The sequence below is a fragment of the Coturnix japonica genome, chromosome 5 (assembly GCF_001577835.2).
Source record: "Coturnix japonica isolate 7356 chromosome 5, Coturnix japonica 2.1, whole genome shotgun sequence".
Taxonomy (NCBI): domain Eukaryota; kingdom Metazoa; phylum Chordata; class Aves; order Galliformes; family Phasianidae; genus Coturnix; species Coturnix japonica.
The window spans coordinates 2,932,973-2,960,356 of NC_029520.1; the positions used below are offsets into that span (position 1 = coordinate 2,932,973).

Sequence of the window (27,384 nt, forward strand, 5' to 3'; positions counted from 1 at the left end):
TGGGACATTGATGATAGCAAAACAAAAGCATCTCAGAGCAGCTCTTTGTTAGCTCTGCTACCAGCTGGAGCCCCAGTGAATTGTGTCTGTCCTGGCTGCCTTCCCAGTGCTATCAGCCCTCAGACAAGGACTCCACAGTTACAAGGGAAGCAGCGAGGGAAACAGTTTCTCTAACCTGTCAGCATTTAAGAATTCAAATGTTTTTCCTCACCACAAAAGAAGCTGAAAATTTGGAGGGGAAAATGTCCACAGACTAATCACATGCAGAAGAATAGAAAGGCGTGAGAGAAGTTTTGCTTTCCACACACTTGGAATATTTCCTTCAGATTTTGATTTCCTTTATCTGACCGAAAGCTGCATTTCAATGCTGAATTTGGAAAAGAAAAAAAAAAATGAAGAGAGAGAGAGACATCAGAATAGGAATATCACAAAACTCAGCTAGTTTGTTGAATCTTACCTGACAACAATTCCAGTTCAGCAAATGGACTTATTTCATCAGAAGATTTCTGAGTGGCATTAGTCAGTGATACATGAAGAGATAAAAGAATGGAACAACGGCCCCATTCCCATCACTATTTCTAGCACAGAGCATTCTGCTAAGGCCTGGCATGGCAGGTGCCTTACTCTGTGGTGCTGTTTCCTACCCAATACCATAGCAGGCCTAAACAAATCCCAAGACTTCAGAAGCTTAGTCCCAATTCATCATCTGGTCAATTATATTTAGCCATAATTTTTTCTCTCCTGTGTAAGGTTAAAATTCCCACTTCTGGAACACATCAAAGGATGACAATGTCTGTGGAACACTTCATACTAAATCTTAAAATAGCTACAGTCTTAAACAAACAACAAAACCAGAATCATTAGAGTTTCAGTATCTGTGGCAAAATCCATCTTTAAAATGCTCAGTACTCAAGAATATCAAACATACAGTCTCTACAGCAGTATCTACCACCGCCATCCTGAAGGAGATCAGAGCTCAGAACATCTACCAGTTGTTCACATCCCAGATTTTCCAAGACCAGCCCAATCCCACAATGAGAGCTGGTCCTGTGTACTGCTCATTACTGCAGTCCTGATGCTCGCCAACTCACCGAGGCTTAGGTAAAAACTTGGACTACAATCACACCGAGGAAGGGTCAGATTCTGACCCTAGCTAGTTCTTGGCCAAGAAGAAAGTCTAAAACTCAAAAACTTCCATGAATTCAAGTAGCTTTTTCTTTTCTCATATCTCATTCCATAGACCGGTAGTCATTGAAGTACAGCTTCATCAGCTTCAAATATACACTAAGTAAGAGTGCTCTTTAGGTTAAGGAAATTAGATGTATATATAGATATGTTTCCCCAAATTGAAGGCTGTGGCATTTCTTTTCTCCGTTTTTGTGTACAATTTTTGGTGGGGATTTATTGAAGTAAAAAGGAACCACAAGGAAAGAGGAAAAATTACTTGGAAGTCATGCAAAAAACATGGGAGAAGACACGAGAGAGGGTCTTAGTACTTCATATCGTTAAGCAGGAAAGAAGCTGGGCATAGATACTTCTTAATGAACGTGATCTACGTTTACATCCTTGTTCTCCCTGGAGATTTACACATACTTTTGAGTTTTGACTGATAATAAATAGTAGATTTCCTGCCATTAGCTACAACGCTCCCCTTTCCCCTCCCAGGTTAACGGGTTGTATCCAATGGATCGAGCTCTTCGCACACAATAGCTCCCTTACTGCCGAGGCCCTGCAGAGGCCTGCTGAAAGCACACAAAAATATTTCTTCTGCTCTCTTCCTGAACTTCTTAAACTCTACGTGACCCGGAGTAAAATCCATTTTAATGGGGCCTCAGTCAAGTTAGTCAACCAAGCCCTTGTTGAACTGGGCAACACTACGTAGAAATAAAAAATAATTTTAAAAGACATTCTTGTTTCTTTCTGGAGGCTTGGTTCTTTCCTTTGCAAGGAAATACTTATGTTCTCAGTTTTAATTCTCACATTACTGTAGAGTCAGCCAACATTATTCAAATAAAGCAGCTACAGTTCATTATGCAGAGCTACACTTGGTTTTACAGCAGTACCTCTCCATTGGCACAGCAGTTGTCTGCTGGACTATCCAAGATGACTCTGATTTTCACTGAGTAATTTCCTCTGATAGTCTGGAGCCAAGTCCGGTTAGCTAGAACCAAGAGATGATCTAGGTTTCTTGTCACACTTCTTGGACATATATAATAAAAACTGTCTTGGGACAACATTCTTTATTCCAACTGTACTTCAAATTGCTCAACAGCACATTTTACAACATTACAGGATGTCAGCAAAAGATGAAGAGAAACTTGTGCACATTAGAAGTTCACCTTTACTCAGAAATGGTTTAAAATCAAGCAAAGTATTCCACATAACAAGGATTTGCACACACAGTGACTAGACACTAGTGCTAGATTACTAGTGCTGTAAATCTCAGTCTTTAAACACACAAATTCCTATGAGTATGATGAATCTACATTACCACAATGGTGCAGTCTTGAAACAAGTTTTAATTTGGCTTAGAATAAGAGCCATAAAAGACCTGAAATTTGAAACAAACCCAAGCTCCATGTCTTGATACTGACACACATATTTAAAGAAATGGGACTACACCAAAACCTGTCAAAATTAGCTAATGCACACAGTGTCAGCATGAGCCATAAATGCTCTCTCAGGTGTGGAAAATAATGGGAGATGTAGATTCTTCCTACCAACTTAATCTGTGCTTTCTATTAAGGCTTCCTGGTCTCTCACTGACCTCTGGGCACAGTCCTGTTAGGGCTCCAGCATCAAATTCCTGTTGACAGCAGATTGTTTGCAGAGTCCAAAAAGATCAACTAAACTCTACGTTTCAGGATTCCACACTCACAGGTTTCTTATACAGTTGTGCACTCTCTGGATTGACATTTATCTAAAACTTCTTTATGACATAAATACACATTCCTTCAGGCCTCCCATGCCTTCTAGTGTTTATACATAAGCAGCTAGTCTCTTACTAATGCACAGCTACAGAAAATGCACCTCTTTCACGCTGGCATTAATGTATTTCATTCAATATTCAAAAGCAGTCTTAAGAAAGGGGTTAACATTTTTTTCAAGTATTAAGCTGTTCCCAGTTTGGAAAATCTTACCACATCAATTAGATGGCAAGTCTATAAACCCTGAGGCAACATAGGATACACACACTCCTTTTAATACTAGAATTTGATCATTTAAACAGCCACATACATTTTGAAATATAGTCCTTGGAATTCACTTTACCCCCCAGGCATTCTTTAAACAAAGGCTGCCTACATTTGCTGCACAGGTCTTCACACAGAGGTTAAAAACAACATCTTACAGTGAAAACCACAGCAACAAGAAAAACACCAGTTTAAATGATGAGCCACAGCTGGGGATCAAAGGGTCAGCATTTTAACCCGAAGGAAATCCCTCTTCCACTCTTTGTATTATTTACTGAACTAATTACTGAACTATACTGCCATGAAGAGCACCATTTCTCCTCTTTCACATGTTTACCTCTAAATTTAGAGCAGCTCAGCAAAAAATGGCACAAGTAGGAAAGCAATCCACAGCTACTACAATACAAACTGCCTTTATTTTCCTCTTGCCTCTCCCTGCTCCACAACCCACAACAAATTTTGCTGTCTCCATCACCCATAACTTAGGCTCGCTATATTTAGGTTAAACAGTCGCAGTTAAACTGAGATGCTTATCTCCTTTCAACTGCTAACATCTAAAAGTCCTCGGTCTTTGTGAACTTTGCAACTTGCTGGATTTTTCTTGATACGTTTTTATTCTAAAAAGCCAAACCCATGGAAAAACTAACTGAAACCAAACGCCAAGTGAGCAGGGCCAACCATAACATGAGAGCCCTAAAATAACAGGAGAGATACTGCGGTAATGCCTGACCTTCTGAACTGTACATACGGGTGGAAGCAAAACAGTCCAAATTCATGTCTTAAATGGTGCTTACTAATAGTCTATTTGTAATGCACAAGAACACAGTTTATAGAGCCATGATATTAAAGCTTCAAGGACTTGCTTTAGATGCCAGAAATGACTTCACTTTTGGAATAAGCTTAAACAAGTTCACAGTTGAACTTTACTAGCTTGTATGTTCATAAAACAGTTCAAGAGGCAGTTTCAATGGCTGTAGACATTACCTCTGTCTTCTACCATGTTTCCACTTCAAAAAAGGCAGGTAGTCTAGCAGATTTTCTGCTCTAAATATGGGGTTGTTTGGTTGTTCAGGCTGTTCAGATGTGTGCCCAGCCCTTAATCAAGTGATACGTCTATCAATTACACTTGGATTAGATCCATAGAAACTGTGCATGATCCTTATAATCTACAATACAGATTACATTGCTGAGGAGAAGAAAAAAAGAAAAGATAAAAAAGAGCCCTTTGTATATATCTGAAGTGTTTTGTGAAGATAAAGAAACAATACCTCAATGAACCAACAAAACTATTGCAGTGTTAGTTCTACAGCACATATGCCACACATATACAAAGAAGCCTGATCCAGTCAAAAGCTCTGCTGCTGCTGGCAGAAACACAGACAACACTTCCTTTTTGTTAATGAAGTAAAAATATGCACAAAGTTTTGTATGAATAACAAGAAAAATACAGTTTTATATACTCTTCCTTCTTGGTCTTGTGTACACGCATATCTGTGTATTCGTGCCTATAGCCCTCTCACAACAGGAGCTACCAAAGATCCTGGAAGAGACAGTCATGTAAACAGGTAAAACAGCCCCAAGGCAAGCAATTTGCTATATTCTAATTGACAGGTTAATGGAAATAAAGAGTTTTGACAGTCAAGAAAATGAGATGTGACAGTCAGAACATAGAGAGAAAGAAAATAAGAACTCAATAAAAATGGAATCATTCATCATACACAGATAGGGTAGTGCAGCCAATGGATGAACTGCTACCAACAGCTGATTTTGGCACAGGACTGTACGTAATTGTACTACTTCTTCCAGCCTGCAGGTGAAGTCCAGTTAGAAATACTTCTGGACAGAAAGCAAACTTTGATCTGAACAGAATCACTGAACATAAGCACTGAGACCTTCCCAACAGAACTGTTAGAGACAAGGTAAAAATACGAGGGCTGCTCCAAAGGTAATGCCTCCTATTTTATACCAGTGGCTCCAGACACAGAAGTGGATGTTGGTGGTACGGCAGTAGAAGCTGAACCTTCCCACCAACACTCCATTACATTTTGCTGTCATATGACAGATGGCAGCAGAGGGGCAGTCTGACAAAATGGTATTTGACATGGAAGTACATATGAACAAAGGTGTGAATCCTCCATGCAGAAAAAAACCACTGACATACACTGATGCTTGTTGAATGTTTCTGAAGACAAAACAGTGGATGTGAGCACAGTTTGGAGGTTCTGGTATCAACAGTCATGAGCACTCATTTCTTTCTTCTCAGCTGGTTACAGCCTCAAGAGAAGAATACCCAGAGCTAGACAGGGCTTTGACTTACAGAATGCTGACAAGGACATGGAGTATCAACATACTGCTCCACTGTGTCTTTATACTTGATCTTCTGCTGACAGCACTCAATGTTTTCAGGACAGCACCACAAGATACAGACAAGACTTCGCAGGGAAAACAGCAGTTGCAGGCTGCAACGTCTTTCTTCTGAAGTTAATAATGATTAAAAGTCCAATTACTTCATACACTCAAAACAGAAATCCTCCAACCCTGACATCTTCCCAGTCCTATGATATGAAGGATGATGCTGATCTTTACAAAAACATCCTTATGACATCTGCCTCCTCTCCCACCCCTTCAAACTACTGAGCTATTCTCAAACACCTGTACAAACAGGAAAAGGAAACTGAACTGATACTAACATTCTAAGCTTCAAAAATTACTGAGCTCCCTCATGCTGTATCATTTGTTCCCTTTTGAATCTTAGTGAGGTACAAAACGTAGCACCACACAAACTTTAATTAATTCTTAACATTGAAGCTTAAGTTACAGCTTACTCCAAAGCAGCACAAGCAAACAAGGTCTTGCTCCAGAACTTGTTATCTACACAGGATTTCAAATGCTTTGATTTCTGATTCCAGAAAATTATCTTAGATCTTCTGTATGCTGTCTAAAAATAATCTTAATTCCCTGGCTGATAAATCTCTTTCCTCAGTCAAGAAAGCAGGACGATTTTGCAACTTCTCATCTATTTATCTGATATTTTCACAAGTGCTGGAGAGCAACAACTAACAGCCACTCTTCCTAATGATTTTGACTACATCAGTTTCCTGTGAACTAAAAATTCACAATAAAGCAGACCAGAGTAACAGAACGCACCCATTAGACAAGACGCATTCCTAGCATTTTGTGAAAATCAAGCATCTGACAACATAACTAACAACACTTTGCCTGTTTTTGTTAAATCAAAACACTCAGACTGCAATTTATGTATGTAATGAAAGGGAGCTGAAGCAGTATTGATGAATTTTGTCCTTAGACCAAAGAAGCTTAGAAAAACGTTTTGAAAGCACATACATCAACACAAAACTTCAAATGTAATGTCTGTAAGAAGCAAATTACCTTCCTGAATAAATGAAAAGGAAACCTGTGACTGGATGTTATTAAGACCATGACAAACTACTTTGTATCTCATAACTGACTGTGCATTATTTGCCATAGCCCCCTTTATGCTAGTCTAGAAGTTAAGACTCTGTATTCCTTTGCCTTTCTGTAAGTGATACCAAGATTTACTTGGAGGAGGAGAAGTGAGAAATAAAATGACTATGGGGTTAAGCAGGCAGCTACACCAAAGTGTGCCTGCAAAGCATGCAACACACCGCATCCTCAAGATGAAATATTTGTTTTTCAAAGCAGTTAAAGAGAAGGAGCTTCCAACAATGGAAAAGAATCCAGAGATTCATTAGGATTCAACCAGATGACAGAAAAGTCCCATTCACTTCCATCAACACTTTCATCTAAGCAGAAAATACTGAAAATGGTTTTAGAGTCAAACCCATTGCCATTCGCCTACTGCACTCATTAACTGATATTTTCTTGGAATTATTAGTTTGATAACTTTTTAAAATTATTATGTATTTAAATCAAGCTGAATGTTTCCATATTATGAAAAACAAAAGTTCACGGGAGCAGTAATATTTTCATCTGGGTTAATAACAGACAAACACTGCAAACCTGCCATGAATATGAGCTTACTTAGGTTAAATAGAACTTTTGTCACATTCAGAAAGTAACCTTTCCATTAGAAAAATACATATACACTGGTGATAATCTATGGATGAGCTGATTGAGATGTGTTTCTTTTCATGGTGTGATGAAACTGTCATCACTGTCAACACTGCTGAAATGCACCACAGCACTGTGCTCACATTCACTGCTTTGTCTCCAGAAACATCCAGCAAGCTTCAGTGAACATCAGGTGCAACGTTTACTGCATGGAGGAATTCAATGACATACCTTTGCTCCATACACTCTTCCATCATGTCAGACACGGTGCCCCTCTGCTGTCATCTGTCACATGGCAGCAACACAGAACACTGGTGGGAAGGTTCATCTTCTACAAACATCATAGAACAAGAGACATTACTACCAGGGTAGCTTTCATGTAAACAAACAAAATCATGTCGTTTTTACTTCTTCAATGTAAGATGTAAAGTCACAGATGGATTAGATGATTTCCTTCATCTCAAATTCCTTGAAATACATTTGTGGAAAGGAATACCCAATTTAAAGTGATCAGCAGCTCTTCAAAATTCACCTTCCTCCAGGCATACCAAAAGTTGCTCAGCTGGGGAAAACAACAGCACATAAAATCTCTCCTGAAAGCACACTCTCCTGAAAGCAACCAATTCCTCATGTTGCAAATTATGTTTTGTTTAAAATAAAAGACATAGACTCACTGCCTTCTCCAGCAACGGGAAAAACTTGTCCTTCCAAAAAGCTGCATTCCAAATTACACCTCGGGCTGCAGTGAGTCAAGGTTTCGTATACGACTGGTAGAATGGCTGCTTATTTTTGGTATTTTCCTCTAAAAAACTACAGAAGAGATTTGGATTGGACTTGACGTGCAGAAAAATTATCATGTTTTCTAATTGATAAGAGAGAGGAAAAAGAGTATAAGCAATAAGTGTTCCATACATGTAGATACTAATTAAGAGCACAGTATCAGATTTACCATTGGTTATTATTTCCTCTATTGCCAGGCATTTTAATGTGATTTTTGGGCAAGCATTTTTGGGCTTTTAAGCTCCAGATATTCTTTGAATTTTTTAATACCCTACAGTAAGCTTTTGTTTTTTAGCTTTTGAAAATAAACATCCTGCCAAAATACATTTAGCTGCCTACCAGAGCGTGACTTTAAACTCAATCAAAAACAATGCAGTGGCAGTGAAGATGGAATCAAATCAACTAAAGGTGGTGGGAAACACATAGCGATCAGGCTTCTAGATAATATTTAATTGTATCTGCTTCAGACAGTGTCTCTTGTAGCAGCAGATCATCAGTGCAATTAAAGTAGTGCTGTATATGCTAATCATTACCAAAAAAAACACAACCCACAATTGAAATTCTCTCTTATCATTCTGCTATTCTGTGTAACTGAGCCTACTACATACTTTTTCATGTGTGTTTTTTTCATGGCAACCAGAAGCGCTGATTTATGAACACTGCTAGCTTTCAGATGTTCTAACACTGGCAGGAAGATGTTACTTTGCTTGCCTTAGATCTAACAAAGAGTCGAGGCAGAGCTAGATGTACATAACTCAAGAGGTTCAAATAAAAGTCTTTGATTTCATCTTGACAGTGTTCTTACCCACTATGCTGTCTCAGCGTTAATTAAAGAGCTCACTTTGGAACTCTACAAACTATACAGATTAAAAAGCATATGATTATTCATTTTACTTCCTCTTTAAGAAGTTGAAGTGACACTAAAACTCAGCCAGATGTTTTTCATACATATAAAAAATACACATGATACATAAGACTCCAAAGAACTGCATTCGAAATCCTTATGCAAATAAAAATAGTTTCATATATGTTTCTAGCCTTTAAAAAGTCCCAAGATGAAAAAGAACAGAAGTATTTTACAGTGTTATAAGGAAGAGGAAAACAAACCAAGCCCTGGATACACTTTGTAGATTTTATCACTAACTTGTGAGGCCCGTCTTTTGTTTGACGGCGATTTTGTCTAGAAAGTCTAGATTACAGACTCTCATGATATAGAACCCAGGCATAATTTAACACTGAATATGTGCAACATTAAAAAGAAAAAGTAGCACACTATTGCAATATTCTGGTATTATAATTAAAGTAAAAAATGCTAAGCAATAGCTCCTCTCAAATAGCCTCTCTGTTCAGCACACAGGGAAATTAAATCCGCAGTGCACAGACAGGACTGGACATCCAAGCCATCCTACTCTGCCAACCATCCGTGTGCAGCAAAATCTTCACTGTAGCACGGGCTAAGGAACAGGGTGGTGAGAATGATTAGGTTTCTAGCGTTTCTAACGTTTTTCCTAATCCAAATGCCTCCCCCCAGGGTATCATTCAAACTGCACTCACACTAAAACTGTCCATATCAGGATCAAAAGTGCAAAATATTGTTCACTCATCACCAAAATTTTGACATAGTTTGCATTGTTTGCTATCAATACAATTTATATGATTAAAAGACAGATTTCTCCCTAAACTCCTGACAAAACCAGAACACGCTGTTTAGAATAGACAGTAATTACCAAGATTATCAGTGGATTCTCATTAATTTCTCCCTTGCACATTCAGATGAGTGACCCAGCGACCAAATGAGAATATATCACATGGAGATGGTTAATCCTTTCTGTTGGAAGTATTTCAGCAAGCATATATAAGTCAAAGTTCATGGATCAGAGACTGAAACTCACATATCTTCCAAGCCAGCAGCTTTAGACTCGTTATTACTTGTAAATTATTTATAAGTTATTTTTGTTTAAAACAAAAAGTTTCAATATCTGAAGGAGATCAAATGCTATAAATTAATCAGTAAGGACAATAAATTAATGAAAAAATGCCACTCAAATGTACAACTAGCCATAAAATAGATACATATTTTAACTGGTTGTGTCAAACATTTGAACTGTTACACAAGATATACTTCAAAAAAGATCACAGGTTTATGGTTAAATTTGGAGGTGTGATTCTAACCTTCAATAGTATTCAAAGCCATAAAGGTGAAGCTAACTCTACTTAAACGTTTTAATCCTGAAATCTTATACCTTTGAAGCAGTCTTAGAAAAACCCTAACAATTTTAGGTACGAGCAGCACACCCAGAGCACCTGAAATAACAAGAAAAAATGGTAAGGTTGATTTTATTTTTCTTTTTTTTCCCCCAAAAGGTTTGTGTTGGAATCTCATGAAACTTGACCAGCACATCCACAGCATACAGGAGATTACATATAATCTTACCAATTATCAAAGTCGAACATCTTAACCACAAGAGTGAAGCAAAAATAGAACACCACAAAAAACTCTTCTAATTTTGCAATATTTTATGCCCATAACTAGCTACAGAAAATGGTACAAGTCATTGTAAAATGAGTTGCTTGCATAAAAACCTTACATATGAAACTGAATGCATGACAGTTTTAGCCCTGCTTTATCAATGATCTCCTGAACACCTTTCAAGTTAATCAAGTGTTTATAAGCTTTACTAGATTAGAGTGCTCAGATTTCCTTTTCATTACTGAGTTTAAACCAAGTTCATCATGTTGCCCAGGGGACAGCAGTCTGGAACAGTCACCTTCTGACCACAACAATAAAGCATGGAATCTTCCATATCTACTCACAACAATCTCCCAGTAAAAATGATTACAGGAGCACTGACTGCTCTTGCATCTGGATTCCAAAACAGCAAAGTATAAGAAATTAATTTTACAATTAAACATTATACTTGCAAAGTCATTATTAGAATTTGATGCATTATCTGGTTAAGACGAAACTCTGGCTACCCACCAGAATTAGTAACAAGAATTCCAACAGAGTAGCTGTATTGTGTTACATTAATGGGACTACTTTCTAAGAACATGATGCTTTCTACAATAACAACGATCTCCTGTTAATCATATTTTCTTCTCTGACTTCATTTCATTCACTTTACTGCTTGTAGGCTTTCAGCCCGAAAACATCTTTTGGGATCCACTATCAATTACTAGGAAGTCATGCTGTTTTATGGAGCACCTACGCAGCCATTTTCAAAAAACAGCAAAGTCTTGCAGGAGATATAATCCTTCACAGTAAGGTATTCTCATTGTTACTAATAGACTGAGATGAGAAATGACCGTGCCTCCTAGGACACATAAATTTGGAATTGACTAATAAAGTCTTAAAATTAAAATAAAACTTCCACAAAAACAAGTGGATGAAAACAAGGTGAGCTTCAGACTCCTATTATTTCAGTGGCATGGACACCAACACAAAAGATCTGGGGTTGTTTCTAATGAGCAATTATAGATTCTGCAACGTTTACTGTGAAATATCACAAGTTGAGAAATCCAGGAGTGAATTTAAGAGAATACAGGATGCTGTTTAATGCTTCAAAGTGTTAAGATCTTATCATTCCAACACCTGAGAAAGAATGGGATAAACTAATTACCTGACACAACAGCATGAACCTACAGCGTTCTGTAGGATATAGTCTTCAATTAGGGTACAACACCAGGACATTTGATTTTGTGGCTGATATACTGTTGGAAAAAATCCAAACAATACTTTTCTTTGCTTGGCAAAAATGTTATGTTGCCTGAATCAAAGCCAATATGTACATTCGTGAGCAATCTTGCCTTAGCCTCATTTGTAATCTAATTAGGATAGAATAGTATTTACAGTGCTAGAGATGAGGAATGGCAAGGGTCTCATTTTAAAGTTGATATTCTGTGTGTTACAAGTCTACTTACAGATCCCCTCTCCAAATAAAACAAGCTGTTTGATTCAGAAGGCAGGATAAATCTTTCCAAAGAAAAACTGATGGAGTAAAAATAATACCACCTAAGTATGAGAAAGGAATAACAGTTTTAGATATTTATTAGTATTTTTCAAAATCTCTAAACTAGAATTCCAGTAGGCATTCAGCTTAATTATTTTGGCCGAGTCTTCTGAAAGGAATAGAGTGGAACAATCACTTTCCTCCACCAGGTAGCAACACCATGCTCAGTATGCCCCAGGATACTGTTGATCCTCCTGGCTGCCTGGGCACACTGTTGACTCATGTTCAACTTGTTGTTGACCAAGACCCCCAAACCTCTTTCAGCAGGGCTGCTCTCCAGTGTCTCATCCCCCCAGTCAGTATGCATAACCAAGGCTGCCCTTTCCCAAGTGCAGAATCTGGCACTTGTTAAGCTTTGTGTGGTTGATGATTGCCCAGCTTTCTGATTTGTCTAGATCTCTCTACATCTCCACCCTCGATGGATTCAACAGCTCCTCTGAATTTAATATAATCAGCAAACCGGCTCAAAACACCTTCTAGTGCTACTTCCAAGTAATTTACTTAAACATTAAAGAGAGCTAGCTTTAGGGACCTCCGATAGTGACCAGCCACCAGTCTTCCTTCTTGCACTTCTTGAAAATAGGATCACCTATTGACAGCTTCCAGACACTGAAAAATAATGGAGATAATGTCTTGTAGTGACATTAACAAGCCCCCTGAGTAACCTGGGATGAATCCCACAAGGTCTCATGAACTTCTATGCACTCAGTTGGAGCAGCAAATCGCAAACATTAATCCTTTTCCAGGAAGACAGCGAAATTTAAAAAGAATCCCACAATGCACAGACTCGATTATAATCACCGCTTGTAATGACAACTGTCCAATTATGGAGTGCTTAGAAGTCAAGTAAAACTGGGCAAGGCTAAATAAAAAAAATTAAAAAAAAACCCCAAAAACAGTTAAATGTTATAAAAGGATAAGAATGTTATTAAGTATAGCAGGTTAGGCCTTTTCCCTCAACCCCCTCCACCCCCCTCTCCCCCCCCTCAAGATGAGAATCAAAACAACTTAATGACAACAAAAACTGTAACTTCATCAGATTTCACTCTTTTTGTTTGATTATTAAGTCTATGTAATTTTTGCACTTTTTTACTTCCCAATTGTTTCATGTATCACAGCTGAAGATTGGAAAACGGCATATGAAGAATATTTGAAGAAGCAGTGCTCATTCAGCCTAGCAAGAAAAAGGCTCAGTGGAGATTTAATTCATATTCCAGTATCTGAAAGATAGCCACAAGTTAATCTCTTCACCACATGGTAACACAGAGAATGGGCACAAGTTGCTCCAGAAGAAACTGCACCTGCATGTAAGAAAAAAAATCATCAAGAGAACAACTAAACATCAGGAAAAGAGAAGTGGTGGAGTCTTACTCATTGACAATTTACAACATTCAGATTGACAGGACATAAGATAATGCATTTTAAGGCTCTCTTTCAAGAGGGGGCTCGATCAGATGATCTTGAGAGATTTCTTTCAACCTAGACTCCTCTAAAGGAGCTTCCCCTTGTCAGCTGGCTCAGGAAGTCATCAATACCATCCAGAAGCTTCCTTAGTTGCTTATTCTCTTCTGTTTTGCCCTTCCAGGGGATTTCATGGCTGTTTAAGCCTGCAGTGGATATCCACTGCAGAATCCACTCACTCTTGTCTCCCTTTAATCCTAACTCATGAGGTCCCACATGGCTAATCATCAGTCCTCAGGTAAAGCTTCAGGAGCTGTTGCTGCAGCTCTCACCTCCTTGCTGGCCCCTCCTTTCTGTTCTAAAGGGCCTGTATCACATCCACTGCAGTGCTCCAGCAACGTAGGCTATCAGAATATATTTCCATAGTCCCAATGTCATCACTGTTGTGTAGCTGCACAACCTTGAGTTTCTTGCACATAAAGCCAAGAACTGTTCTCAACTTTGTTATAGTTATCATTGTTAAAATAACCCAGTAATACTGTTGCCCAAAATAATAATCAAATGCACAAAATAAGTCTTTCAATGACAAGAAAATGCGGGAAGCAACAAACAATCCTGTATGTTTTATTGATATTGAAGTATAGTCCCATTCATTAAAATTGGCTAAGTGTCAGTTTAAAAAAAAGCAATGACAACAACACTGAAATTCAGTACATAAAAGCCCTTGAATAACAACGTGATCAGTCAGTTACCAATAAATACAAATTCTGGTCACACACCAAAAAAAGGAGATGAGTTTGTACATATAACTTCATGCTTATGTTCCAGCTCCCTCAAGCACCTAAGAATGACTTTGCTTTCTGTACCGTAACTACTTGCTATGCAAGGACTGTATACAACGGTTGTTCTTGGGTTTATATATTACTGTAGGTAAAAACTTATGTGATCGACAAGATACAGATCTCTTACTGTTCTTTACGGTAAGAGCATTTTCTTCCTTTGGAGGAGGAATGTATAATGGTTTCCAAGGAATGGGGTTGCAATATCCTGGAGCTGGATATGAATTTCCATCAGGACGCCCTAAAATATTTAGAAAACATAAATAACTGAAAAGGAATGTGTACTCTACAGGCTTTATAATGCATGCAGCTCTAATAATCACCTAGACTAAAACAGAACAACATCTTTAGAGGAATATAGTAAATGCACGTGATAATTCAAATGATTCAAAGCGATAAAATCTTCTACCTCTCTATTACCAGTGACTAGTGTACTCCCTATCTATTAAAAAAAAAAAAAAAAAAAGCAGGTTGAGTTCTATGCAACATTCAAAATGCTCAGTCTCTTGTATTCTTAAAAGATGCGTATGTATGTGAACTGGTTACATTACATTACCTCAAAGCATTTATAAATATTACTTCCTGTCACCACATACACAAAATACACGTATTTTTTTCTGTCTTTTGGTTAACTATGACTCTTTGTTTTACCGAGGATATATTATAAAATATATTAGTTTTCCACAACTTAACTGTCTGCAATTATTAACCTTGGGGCCTTGGACCAGAATAAGAAAGCCTAAAACACAGCAGAAAGAACGTGTTGTTCTGTCAGTCACTTGTCTGTAGTGAAATTCAAGTGCATACTCATGAGGTTGGGTAAAACAAAGTCTATCACACATTCTATTGCATGAACACTACTGAGAATAGAAATACTTCTTAAAAAGAAAAAAAAAAGCACAACACTTAAGTGATTGCAGCTGTCAGGAAGCAATGAACTACCAATGCAAAACATGAAAGCAAAGTGTATCACCATCTATAAACAGATGTAAGCAAAAGAACAACTGGTTGCTCATCTGCTACTTCTTAAGCATTCTTAAGCATTCAAAATCTAGGATTAGGTACCAGAATATTTTCTGTCACAAATACAAACAATAATAATGATTTGAATCTATGGGAAAAAAAAAAAAAAGATGAAAGTATAGATCTTTTTTTTTAAAAGACATCTAATTAAGTACTGACATGCAATACAAAATACTTCTGCTTACTGTTCTTCAGCTTTTGTACCATGTGGAATTACAAAGAAAAAACAATAACAAAGACTCTCAAAACTCCGCACCATTGTCAGCATTCTCTTTCACATTTCCCCTTAAAGTGAAAAAAAATATACGACAACAGATGTGAGGAGGTGTGTGGCAACTGCAAAGCTAAATGGAAACAATCACTCAGAATAGAAGTTAATTCCCACATAGTCCTTTTCTAACAGAACTTCTGCCAGACTTTTATTAATCTCTGCATCTCAAAAACTGACCCTTTTCTAACATGGATTCTGGTGCAATAAGAGGGCACATGTTTTCTGTGACACAAACACTAACTTCACAACAACGTCAACACAGCTGATATGCTTCACAGGAACCAGTAATTGGCCTGATAAGGAACATAATGAGATCAAAATCAATTATAGTTTGGTATGCCCGCATTATTCTCAAGTAACATTCTTTTCCTCCTACATGACATAAATCATAGAATCAAAGAATCCATAAAAAACATACAAATGTCTGACCATAAAAGCTTTTCCAACTTACACCATATGGGATATTCATTCTCATGCGTCAAAATGAGATACTGGATGAAAATCTTAAACAGGCTTCATTTTACATTAAAAGATTAGAGAGAAGGAACCACATCCTAAATCGCTGCATATGTGTAGTAAAGAGTACAAACCTGTAGACTTCCCATGTGGAAAGCCATAACCATTTAATACAGGGCGTGGTTTATTTCTAGCATTACGTAGCCATTCATTAAAGATCTTCTCTGCCCTCTCTTTCTTCTCCTGCAGCTCCGCTTGCCTTTCTTTTTCTTTTTCCTGAAAATAAAATAGTCTAAGTCACCTATGGACAAAGCACTGTTATATACAAAAGAAAGCAAACAGCATTTTTGTGGATTCCCAGATTGCTGATGATAGTCCAAAAATGTTTTCAAATAAGAATACCTTTTCCCAACAATAGAAAAGTCACATTTTTTTTTCCCTCTAAGTCTGAAAAAAATAAAAATGACACACGTCTCCCCATTAATCGGGTGTTTGATGAACAAGTTCACAGAACTCTTTTGGAAGGCAACACGTGGAAAACACACTGAATGTTAATGGCATGTGAACAGAGCCTACTGGGCTGCAGTTAGCCTGAAGAGACTATTGCATCTGAGACAGCCATCCACGCCGCTTATTCGCCCATATTCATACAGTCCTACATCAGCCTAGGATGCATTGCCCACAAGGCTGCAGCAAGCTGCAGGGACGGTCACTATTGAGAGTAAAAACAGTATGGTTTTACAGGCATTGCCATTGTATTTCAACAAGGTTTAACTGATACTGTGAACGTGACTTATACAAACTTATGTTAACAAAAAGAGGACTGAAGGTTGGTTTAAATCTGTCTTAAGACTCCCATTGACTTTGGTTTCAAGTTCTTTGTGCTGCATTTTAGAAGTCCAGCAGTGACACAGAATTGGTTTAAAAAGGACACGATCACAACCAGTATAAAATAATTGTGTTCCGGTCATATGAAAAATTTGGAAATCTACAAAATTAAGGTCCTTGAGGCCTCTTAATTGGTCTGAAACAACTTAAAGTATTTTTAAGATAACCTAAAGGAATTAGTATATACACGTAAGAAATACTTATGAATCTTTTTTGCACATTAAGAACGACAGCTATAATTACAGCAGGAACATAGACAAATTCTTCTAACCAAAATCCCCCGAGCACTTAACAGCAGTGTAATACAAATTACAAATTCAACTAAAAAATAAAACTGTCCCATTAATTAAATTCAATTACAGTCAATCAACTTTAAGTGTTAACAGTTGTAGTTGCCCACCCGTTTTAAGGCACAAGCATTACCAATATATAATTTCTGTATATAATTTGCCCGAGGACCTCCATGTCTGTGTTTTAGGAAGCTTACAATGTGTAAGAGGTCTTCTAGAGCACACTATAGAAATAAATAGCTGGTTAATTATTCAATCTGAATTAACTTTAAAATTAGGACTCCCAGCATCAAACTGGCATAAAGAAATAGAAAGGAAAATACTTCTAATTTGAAATATGTTTAATGACCAAGACAGTAGTGGTGCTGAGAGAAAAATGACTAGAAAAATTACTAGATGGATGTCTATTTTCTGCTGGGGCTGAGAAATAAAGACACAGTTTGTGGTTCATATTTATTTCTCTTATCACATCACAGCTGCAGAGGGTTTGCTTGGCTTTGCAATAAAACTAGTAACAAATATGCCTTTAATGTGCACCTTCGTTTGCTGGCCGTATCTCAGTATCTTCAATGCATCAACAGCATAACTTCTGAAACTATTCCTTCTGAAACTATTCTTAACATACATCACTCCATCTGATAAATCCCAATTGATTTAATCAAGCAATATGTTTAATATGTTAGGTAAAGCCATTCAAATATACGATTAACTGATCAATACCTTCTCTTTCTTCTTCTTTTCTGACTCTTCAGCTCTCTTCTTCTTTAACCATTCATTATACTTCACTTCAGCCTTTTCTTGTAACTGCTTTTTTTCTAGTTCCCTTGCGGCTTTCTCTGCCATTTCTTTGTTCAGTTTTTGTTCTCTTTCCTTCCTCCCCTACACAAAATAGATCAAATAAGCAGAATTTTAAAAATGCAACATAGTTCAACGAGTAATTGCTTTGAGGAATACTTTTATTACATAATTACAAACAAAATTATCATAACCCTGAAAAAATCACATTGCAATCTCTGCAAACAAAACCTACTCATCACCAGCAGCAGACAAGAAAAGCTTTACAAACACACACTTGTTGTACAACTTGATAAAAATTTACTTTCAGACTTTCTACACTTCTATGCTTACTCTGATGATAATTTATTTAGACATCTTTTTAAAAAGCCTTCCAATATTTCTCTGTATCTCCTGAAAAGGAATCCTCGTTGCAATTCTTAATGAGCGTGTTTTAGATTAAGACATCTACTTTTCAGCTAAACTAGAGCAAAGTGCAGTTCTAAATGGAAGTCACTCTGTCCCTTCTGAGTCACTGACACGCACATCAGCTCTGTAAGATGTGATACACAGAGGTCTAATCGCTTCTGTGTCTTTCCCAAGTATGTGAATATAATGGCACACAGCATTTTGAGAGCCATTCTCTAAGCTAACAAACACATTCTGAAGGGCTTTTCTTGATCTGGAGAAGGAAGCATACTCATGTGAAGACTAATAGTACCCTCACCATCCCATCCTGTAACTTTTGAAACACCTGGAATTCTACTGGTTCAGTACTACCACATCTTAGCTTACTTAGTTCTGGAGAACCTGCATACACACGCAGATCTTTACTAGACAAGCTATGCACATGACGGAGGAGAAACAGAAGATTTGAAATAAAAAATTTTCCATTTTATAGAAAAAAAATGCTGAACAAATGGTTTTCTTTTAAGAAATAGTTTTCTTTTAAGCTCCCTGCTACTAATTAGAAGAATCTAAACTATTCCCAGATACTGCAACAAATTTGTATTTTAGCACTTAACACAGGAGATTTGCAGTTGAGCAGGAAATGACACCATCCCGGAATTACCTCACTTGGCAGCATGGATATCAAGTGCCCAGAACCACAACTGTAAAGTAAAATAAACTGGGTATTTTCTTCAGTGAAAAGAGGAAAAACATATTTACAGTACAAACAGGAATATTCTAATATTCTTTTCTTCCTGTGTTACTTCCTATAAACACAGCAAACCTGGAAGCCAGCTCTTCCCTCTACTTTTCTTTCAGATTGCATGAGGCACAAAAACGGGGCCAATAACATGAAAGTAATGGATTTTCTATGAAAAATGTTTGCTTTTTCTACTGTAAGAGCGCTGGATGACAACAGTTTCAAGTTTGAATCCTTATCCACACTACATGAAATTGTCTTGATAAAGAAGTCATTTTAAGCTTAACCTTAGCTTACTCTTGGCATTCCTTTCGTTGCAATATGTCACAATGCTAAATTGTCATGTTCTTATCCAAAGGAGATAGCTTACAAAATTACTTGCATTACTATGCTCCTATCCGTGTTTGGCAATACTAGAAGTGATAATATGATTCTAACATCTGCAGCTATGCTATGGATTTTTTTATATGCTTTATTAATTGTATCTGCCATAATCTCCAAGGTACAAGTTTTCGTGTCAGTGAATGCCGATGGGTGCAATTTTTTCTGCATGGAGCAATTCAATGACACACCTTTGCTCCAAATGCCTTTCCATGTCAGAAGCCATTCTGTCAGACCGTCCCTCTGCTGCCATCCCTCACACAGCAACAACACGTAACAATATTGGTGGGAAAGTTCAACATCTACTGATGTACCATCAACATTCACCACTGACTTAGTGGGAGACTCTCATGTAAGAGAGAGTATGTCCATGCTGGACATAAATGGTTAACACCTTTTTTTCCCCCTCCTCTTTCTTTTTTTCCTCTTTGGGCCTGTACCCCCTGTCACAGACACAGATATAGAGATAACTCCATGACACCAGGGTGGAGTGGATGGGCAGGACTAGCTCCCTAGCCCTGCTTTTGATGCAGCATAAGACACAGTTGGTTTTCTGGGCTTTGAGGGCACACTGCTGGCTTCCCAGCTATTCAGCTTCCCATCCACCAGCACCCCCAGGTCCTTTTTGGTAGGGCTGTGCTGTATGCTTTCGTGCTTCAGCTTGTATTGATAGTGGGAGTTGCCATGATCCAGGTGCTTTGGCTTTGCTGAACCCTCATGAGGTACAACTGGGCCCACCGCTCAGCCTGCCTAGGTCTCTCTGGATGGCATCCCATTCCTCAAGTGTGCAGACCACAACACACAGCTCGGTGTCCACAGCTTTGCTGAGGGTGTACTTGATACCACTGTTGATGTCCGTTGACAAAGATGTTAAGGAGTCCCATTTCTGACCCTAAGAGACACCATTTATCAATGATCTCCATCCAGATGTTGAGCTATTGACCACTACTCTCTGGGTATGATCTATGTAACCAGCTCCTCATTTACTCAACAGCCCACCCACAAAAACCATATATTTTCAATTATTTGCTTTAATAGCCTGGTTTGCATCAAGCTCCCATCACTCCAGCCTTCCCAGCTTCCCCCCATTCTCACTACTTTTTCTTGTACAACTCTATCAAGAAGACTAGGAACGTGCACGTTAATGCACATGATGTTCTTCAATCCTTCCTTCACACTCCTTCCACATATGTAAGGGGAAGGGAAATTATATAATTTGTTTATGTGTGGCGTTGTCAGATTGGTTTTTAAAGTTTCTCTTTGATCATGTGTTCCAAACAGACGTACCCATTCACTAAACCACTCATAAGTTTACACATACTTTAAAATATGATTGCACATGTTACATAAATTAAGGTATTGATTGTAAAACATCCCATTACTTACTGCAGGAAGAGCCTGTTCTCCTGCCACTCCACCCAAACGTATTATCAAGCAAAAACGATACAGTTCTGGCCTGAAGGTTCACTGCTATGGGCTGCGATCCTATCAGGTCTCCGAACCTAATAAAGACTGGGCTGGGTCAGTACTTGGAAATCCCCCACCCAGAACAAACCCAGTGGTGGCACAAAGCAGTACTGGTGACTCAGTGGGTAGCGTGTGCCTTACTGAGTCAGTATCAAACCAGCATCTCATCAACACAACTATTAACCTTTCAAGAAAAATCAGACCTACGTATATGTTGAGACTTGTCTGAGAAATGTTAAATTTGATGAGGCATCACACTAAGCATTTCTGCCTTCTGCCAAAAAGAATTCCTAAGGCAGAAAATGAGACCAATCACCACTGAAACAGAGACAACATATGCAAGCGGAAGAAAATTAATTCCTCTGTTTTCACATTAATATAATTAATTGAGAAGCTTTAAAAAGCATCAACTGCAGAGTGCTGTGTATTGAAGTCCATAACCAAAACCATCCTCAGTTCTTTACAGAAATATCTGGAAGAAGGTATAAAGAAGAAAGGGAGTCTGAAAGGACAAAGGTTTTATAAACCAATGAGTTCTCTGTACTGCTCCTCATCCATGAGAGGTAAGGTTCAGAGAGTAAAGTCTACCTGGAAGGCGGCTACATGTGTTTTAATTTTTAAACTTAAAGGCAGATGAGGGAATAAAACAGAAAAATCCAAACACCAAACTTGGCTTCAGGCAACAGCTTCAAAAACAGAAGAGCTTTTTACAAGCATCTCCAGAAACTTCCACCGAGTAGAACACAGGAAGTAATGAGGCAGAAGAACCAGTGTCTGCTCACACCGCAAGGGAAATTGCAACTGGACCATTTTGGACAAACTCTGAATAGCGATGGTCTTAAAAAGAAGCAGTACAAAAGAATGAATGAGTGATCAGCTCTGAACATATAAAACCTCATCTATGAAATTTTTGCTGTTCATTTTTCATCCAGCCACAGTTTTCTAATCACACTTTCATCCATTAGAATCTAGATAAGAGAGAAAAATCCTTGGAAGGAAGCAGAGATAGAATTCCCAAACGTTTTGAAGACACGAAAAGCTATCTATGGCATTCAGATTTATCAGCTTTCTGTACAGTTGCACTGCTTCAAACCAAAAATCAATATATATATATGCATATATATATATGTGTGTGTGTATATATATGTGCAGTTTATCTCTTACAACTTTACTCCACATAACATTAAAATATTTACCCATTCTTGCTTAACAAAATCCAGAACAAAAACGGTAGAAAAAAATCTGACAACAACAAAAAGCATCAGAATGAATGGACATGAAGAAAATAAGCTTTCACAACCACTCATTCTAATCTGAAGAAATGAGACTGGGTATTTTTCAATGTCAACTCGAAATTTAGACCTATGATGATGGAGGGATCAAGGATTCCTTTCTTTTCAAGCTTCACAGTTCTGCCATAAGGTGTCTTCGAAGAGCTCGTTACTGAACTGGAGTCTAACTACAGCAATTAGCAATCAAGCAAACATTTTAGCATATCAGAAACATTAAGGCACATTCTGATGGTTTTGCTCGAATTCCAGTTCTGTGTACCAGTCAAATCCATCTCTAAATAAGAGATGGATCTCTTCTCAATAAATAAGAGATGGATCATCTTCTTCAATAATGAAAACATGACGTTGGGTAACTTTGCTTTTGCAGCATTTAGAATCATACACACGTCATTTTTATCTGGAAGCCTAACAGTAAAAAAGAAAAAGATTTGAGTGTTGGTTTTGAATTTTCTTCTGGAATCTAAATCCATGCCTGGAGATACCTTTAGAGTTAAAATATTTTGACCAATATTCCCGTGACTTGTAACGCAGAGCTCTATTAAATCTAAAACAGAGCAAACCAGACAGACAATTTACTGTCTGCCCACAAATGACTCAACATTCGGAGGCAGAGAAAGTACAGTAACTTTTGTCCAGCAGAGGTCTAGTATCTTAATGATCTGTACATTTTGAAGGCATTACTAGAACCACAATAGCACCTGACAGCTGATTTTATTAAGTTTCTCCTTCCTTCTGAGCTGCAAAATTTCTTCATATTTCCATATGTATTTCACAGCCTAGAACATTCTCTGATAGTTCGTATTTCAAAATGTTTTTTCTAGTTGACTTTCAACCTTTGAAATCACAAAAACTTACTTACATCCAAGTTTATTAAATGCTGATGACATCTTGATTTTCAGATGCAAAACGAATGGAAGCATGCCAAAACCTCACATCTCATGGTTTTAAATAGACATTAAATAAACACTATCTTCAAGTATTTCTTCCTAACTTGAGCCTAGTGGCCTGTATATAACAGAGCATTACAGCTGACACTGCCATGTAACCAATTGCTACTGGCTTGATTCGCAGAAAAAGAATTCTTTCAGGCACACACAAATACTCTGGCACGGATATGCCTCATAGTCACATCATGAAGTTTTTTCCAGCAGTGTCTTGGAGCTGCTTAAAGACTCTGCGCTCAGGATGAAGTTCCACATACACTCAAACATCCCTCACTTCCTTCATCAGTACAGTACTCAGCAAAGGGAAGGATTCAGATTTGTGGAGATCGCAAAGGTAACATCCCTGAATGGGTCACCTCCTGTAAACCATTTTCTGTATTATCTACAAAGAGGTGAAAATCACCAACAGGATATAAACAGGGTGAGCACTTAATTTTCATTTTAGTGAAGAAAAAATGAGTTTTGCCATCAAGAAGCACCTTTTCACACTAATAGGAGGAAATAAATGAGACCTTCTGCACATGTACACACATTTACTGAGAGAAATCATGACAAGTATTCATGAATCCAACCTTAAACTCCACCTGAAATCTTTCACAAACACAGATTTAGGCACTGCATTGACATACTCATCATTCAGTGTGTGTTATTCACAGGCAATCTTGTGAGAACTTGTACTGCAGAGGAGTATGCAGCAGAAACGTTAAAATCCTTCAAGATCAGTTTTGTTCTTGACTTGAATGTGGTTTACAGAAAAGACAAGCCAATGAATCATCTGATTTAAATGAAAAACAGATTACTATTGGTAAGTTCTTGGGACATGGCCTAAGAATGACCATAAGCTTCCAAAACATAACATGTAAAAGCCCAGACACAAATACTTTTTTCCCCCGCTGTTCTCTGAGCTGATACTACCATCAAAAAGACCTCCTTGTCCTACTGCCAACAGAAAGGAAGAAGTTAATCAGTAAACCCAGAAAGATAAAGTTACAAGGAGGACACGAATAGGTAGAGATGTACAGAAGCTGACTGAGATAGACAGACACCCAAAGAGAATATTCAGTTTTGACCTGTGAACAATATTAATATGTGACTCACACTTGTTCATGCTAATGAATAGTTGCAGGAAGCTGTTAATTTCTGTTTTAGAAGGGTAAAACATCATTGTACTGCATATACTTTTTGTCTTATACTTTAGTAAGGAAGGTCCCCTTGCACATCATAATAATGCTTAAATCAGGACTGCTGTGCCTCAGGGTTATGCTAATCATCCAGTCATCAACGAAGCTAAGAGAAATCTGGAAGCCAGGTTCAAACACAAATTTTACTAGGGGCTCTACACTAAATTGGAAGATGAAATGAAGATAAATGTATTGAGCCTTGATACCTAACCAAAGCAGTGCTAATGTGACATTTTTCATCTGATTTCTGAGATCTGGGATCAGGATCCTGGATGCTTCTGACATGGGATTTTGGCATCCTCAACAGAGAACTGAAAAAGATTGCCCGATCCCATTCTGAAACGACTTCTTAAATGAAAAAATTCCCACTTGCAAGCTGTGGGCTACTGATAGTTTCCTGAATCTGACTTTACACCTTAATTACTCTCTCAACTCCACCATACTATTTTCCTGTTTGCAATGGTACTTAACTAAATTCTTTCTCTGGCTCTAGTTGGTGTACAAAGTATTGCAGTTAAGTTGTAGACTATAATCAGCATGCTCAGGCATTGAACCTAGGAAGACAGAAAGACTAGGGTATGCCAAAGATCAGATCCCCAGCTGTAATTAGCAGAAGGCTAGTGCACAAGACGTAGGACAATTACCAGTTATCTGACTACTCAGAAAACATATCTCTTTATACCTCATGGGACAAAAAAAATAACAACAACAAAAATCAGTCTTGAAAGACTGGTGAACTGTGTGAGCACGTTTTTGTACTTTTCAATTGAAACAGTCTTCCTTTCAGCAAGCTGAAAACATGGCTGTCCCAACAGTCTAAGTAAACTGTACACAGGTTTACTTAAGCACAGCATGTGCCAGAATACGTGCAGCTGAAGTATAATTTACCTCTTCTCTTTTTTTCTGCATCCATTCTCTGAGTTTCTTTTCAGCTGTCCTTTTCCTTCTCTCAAACTCTTCCTCTTGCTTCACTTTCTCAAGCTGTATATTCATCTCCTAATTTAAACAAGAAAAAGCACACCTCTTTAATATGTCATAACCACATATACCTCTGTGTGTGTGTATGTGTGTATACATACATACATATATAAAAAGCATTACATTTGGAAAACTTTATGAGGATTTTGGAAAAAATGAATGACAGTTAACAAAGAAACATTATGAAATATCACCAATGGAAATGTATAATTTTTACAGTATGAATTGGAAACAGATATTTTAGTCGGGCTCCAGAAATACTTCAACACAAATCCCTCCTTGGTGTATTTAAACATCCTCAGTCAATAGGATCTCAATTACTATTACTACTTTTCTGCAATGCTTAAAGATTAGATGATTTACTATTCTGTGTTCAGGAAGGCATCAAAACTAAGTAATTTATTACTCATCTGTGACATTTCATATCAAAACTACAGTCACAGTGGGGCTTAAATCCATGCTTAATGAAACCAAAATTTTAAAGGATTTCATCGAATTTCAGAATAAGATTCATATTTTAAACATAATAGAAGGAATTCTGAAGCATTTCATCTTTGTAAGACACACAGCAAATGCACAATTACTTATGAATCTTGGAGGAAATGAATCAATAAAGAAAAATAACGATTAAGATAATTTAAGATACCTGGTACCTCTAAGAGTTATGTCAGAGCAAAGTATTATTCATCAATAAGAACTGGTACCTTCAAACTCCAGATGGAATTACTTCCATCAAACTTCTGTTATGGTCCCTAAAGCTCAGCCAGAACCTCTTCTTCTATGACAGTGGATTTGAATTTAGTAAGACACCACGAAAAACTAGGAGCTTGCAGAAAGCTCATAGTATACTTACAATCCAGACTAAATTTGAAAACACTGTTATTGCCTAGGCAAAGTTTAAACAACTAACATCTCTTTTGTGTTCTGAGACATCTGTATTGCAGGGATTTTGGGTTAGATAAAAGGTGATGGTCCCGCAAGGATCTTAAAGACTGCACCCATTATTCACTCCAGACGTGTATCCACATTTCCTGCATTCAAGGCAGACACAGTGTTGTCATCTGCAAAAGCTCTAGGACTTCAAACTTATTTCTTAAGATACTGGTTTGGAATAATTTTAATATGTAAACAGAGTAACACATTTTAATATCACAGTCCCACACTTTGTCCTTTTCTGGTATCTTATATAACAGTTCACAGTATTTGTTCCTCCAGACGAAAGCATTTACCACTGATTTCTACCTGTCCTCTAACTACTAATACGTATTTCAGAGAGCAACCTTACATGATATAATAGAATAAATTGCTTCAGTTCCTCCTCAAGACCATATGAGAAGTCCATATACAAACCATATTTGCTGTACGACAGCAGAAATTACTTTGGCTCTTTTTTCATGCTTACAAATCCAAACAGGGATACAGTTACCAAACTAGAATCAAAAAGGAAAGATGTGAAATGTGTTGAGAATACGAATAGATCAGAAAATATTGCTCAAGTTTAGCAAACTATTTTGGAGTTACACTGACCTCTAAAACATTGTTTTAAGACCTTCCAGTATTGGGAATTACAGAAAGAACGTGAGGCAACCCACATAAAATATACATATATATATGTATATATATGTTATACACACATTAAAGATTAAACGAATCACAGAAGTCAGGTCACTGTTCAAGGTCAAATGGTAAATCAGTAACTTAAGTGAGAAATTATCTACCTTTGATGCGATTATTCTAACCACTACTCAATTCTTCCAATTTGACTTTAAACAATAGTATCATTCAATCAACTGCAGCAACAAATACATTAATCAAGAAAAGATAGGGCGCTCTCACTTACTTCTGCCCAAGTCTCAGTGTTCAAGACCTGTCGGTTTGCAAGGGGGACAAAAGATTGAAGGAAGGGAAGAAATCCTGGGATGGAGAAGCATAGTCTGGGAAATGACACCAAGCAGTTATGCAATTACCCACTGAGTGGGTAACAACACTATGTCTTATGTATAATCAAGCAGCTT

At 37.6% G+C, this 27,384-nt stretch overlaps 1 protein-coding gene and 1 long non-coding RNA gene across 7 annotated transcripts in view; both read right to left on the reverse strand.

Annotated features, from left to right (window-relative positions):
• CCDC34 (coiled-coil domain containing 34) overlaps positions 1-27,384 on the reverse strand; it is a 54,390-nt gene that overhangs the window by 24,772 nt on the left and 2,234 nt on the right. For 2 of the 5 annotated variants that reach the window (XR_004307336.1, XR_004307337.1), the window contains exons 3-6: positions 25,280-25,387; positions 17,923-18,081; positions 16,159-16,300; positions 14,405-14,515 (exon numbers count right to left, since the gene is read on the reverse strand). Coding sequence is in view for 3 of the 5 variants with exons in the window: in XM_015863445.2 (XP_015718931.1) it covers positions 14,307-14,515; positions 16,159-16,300; positions 17,923-18,081; positions 25,280-25,387 (618 nt within the window). In the remaining 2 variants the exon portion in view is untranslated. Of the gene's footprint in view, positions 1-13,065; positions 13,336-14,029; positions 14,516-16,158; positions 16,301-17,922; positions 18,082-25,279; positions 25,388-27,384 lie in introns of those variants that run through there. The other 3 variants (XM_015863445.2, XM_015863447.2, XM_015863446.2) reach the window with 2 other exon arrangements.
• On the reverse strand, positions 86-13,012 carry LOC107314321. Of its 2 annotated transcripts, XR_001555336.2 has the most exons (4): positions 11,946-13,012; positions 10,268-10,328; positions 7,919-8,046; positions 86-7,575 (listed from the first exon to the last, which is right to left on the reverse strand). It is a non-coding gene; the product is annotated as an uncharacterized LOC107314321 (long non-coding RNA). The 2 variants fall into 2 exon arrangements; XR_004307338.1 differs by having other exon boundaries at positions 86-8,046.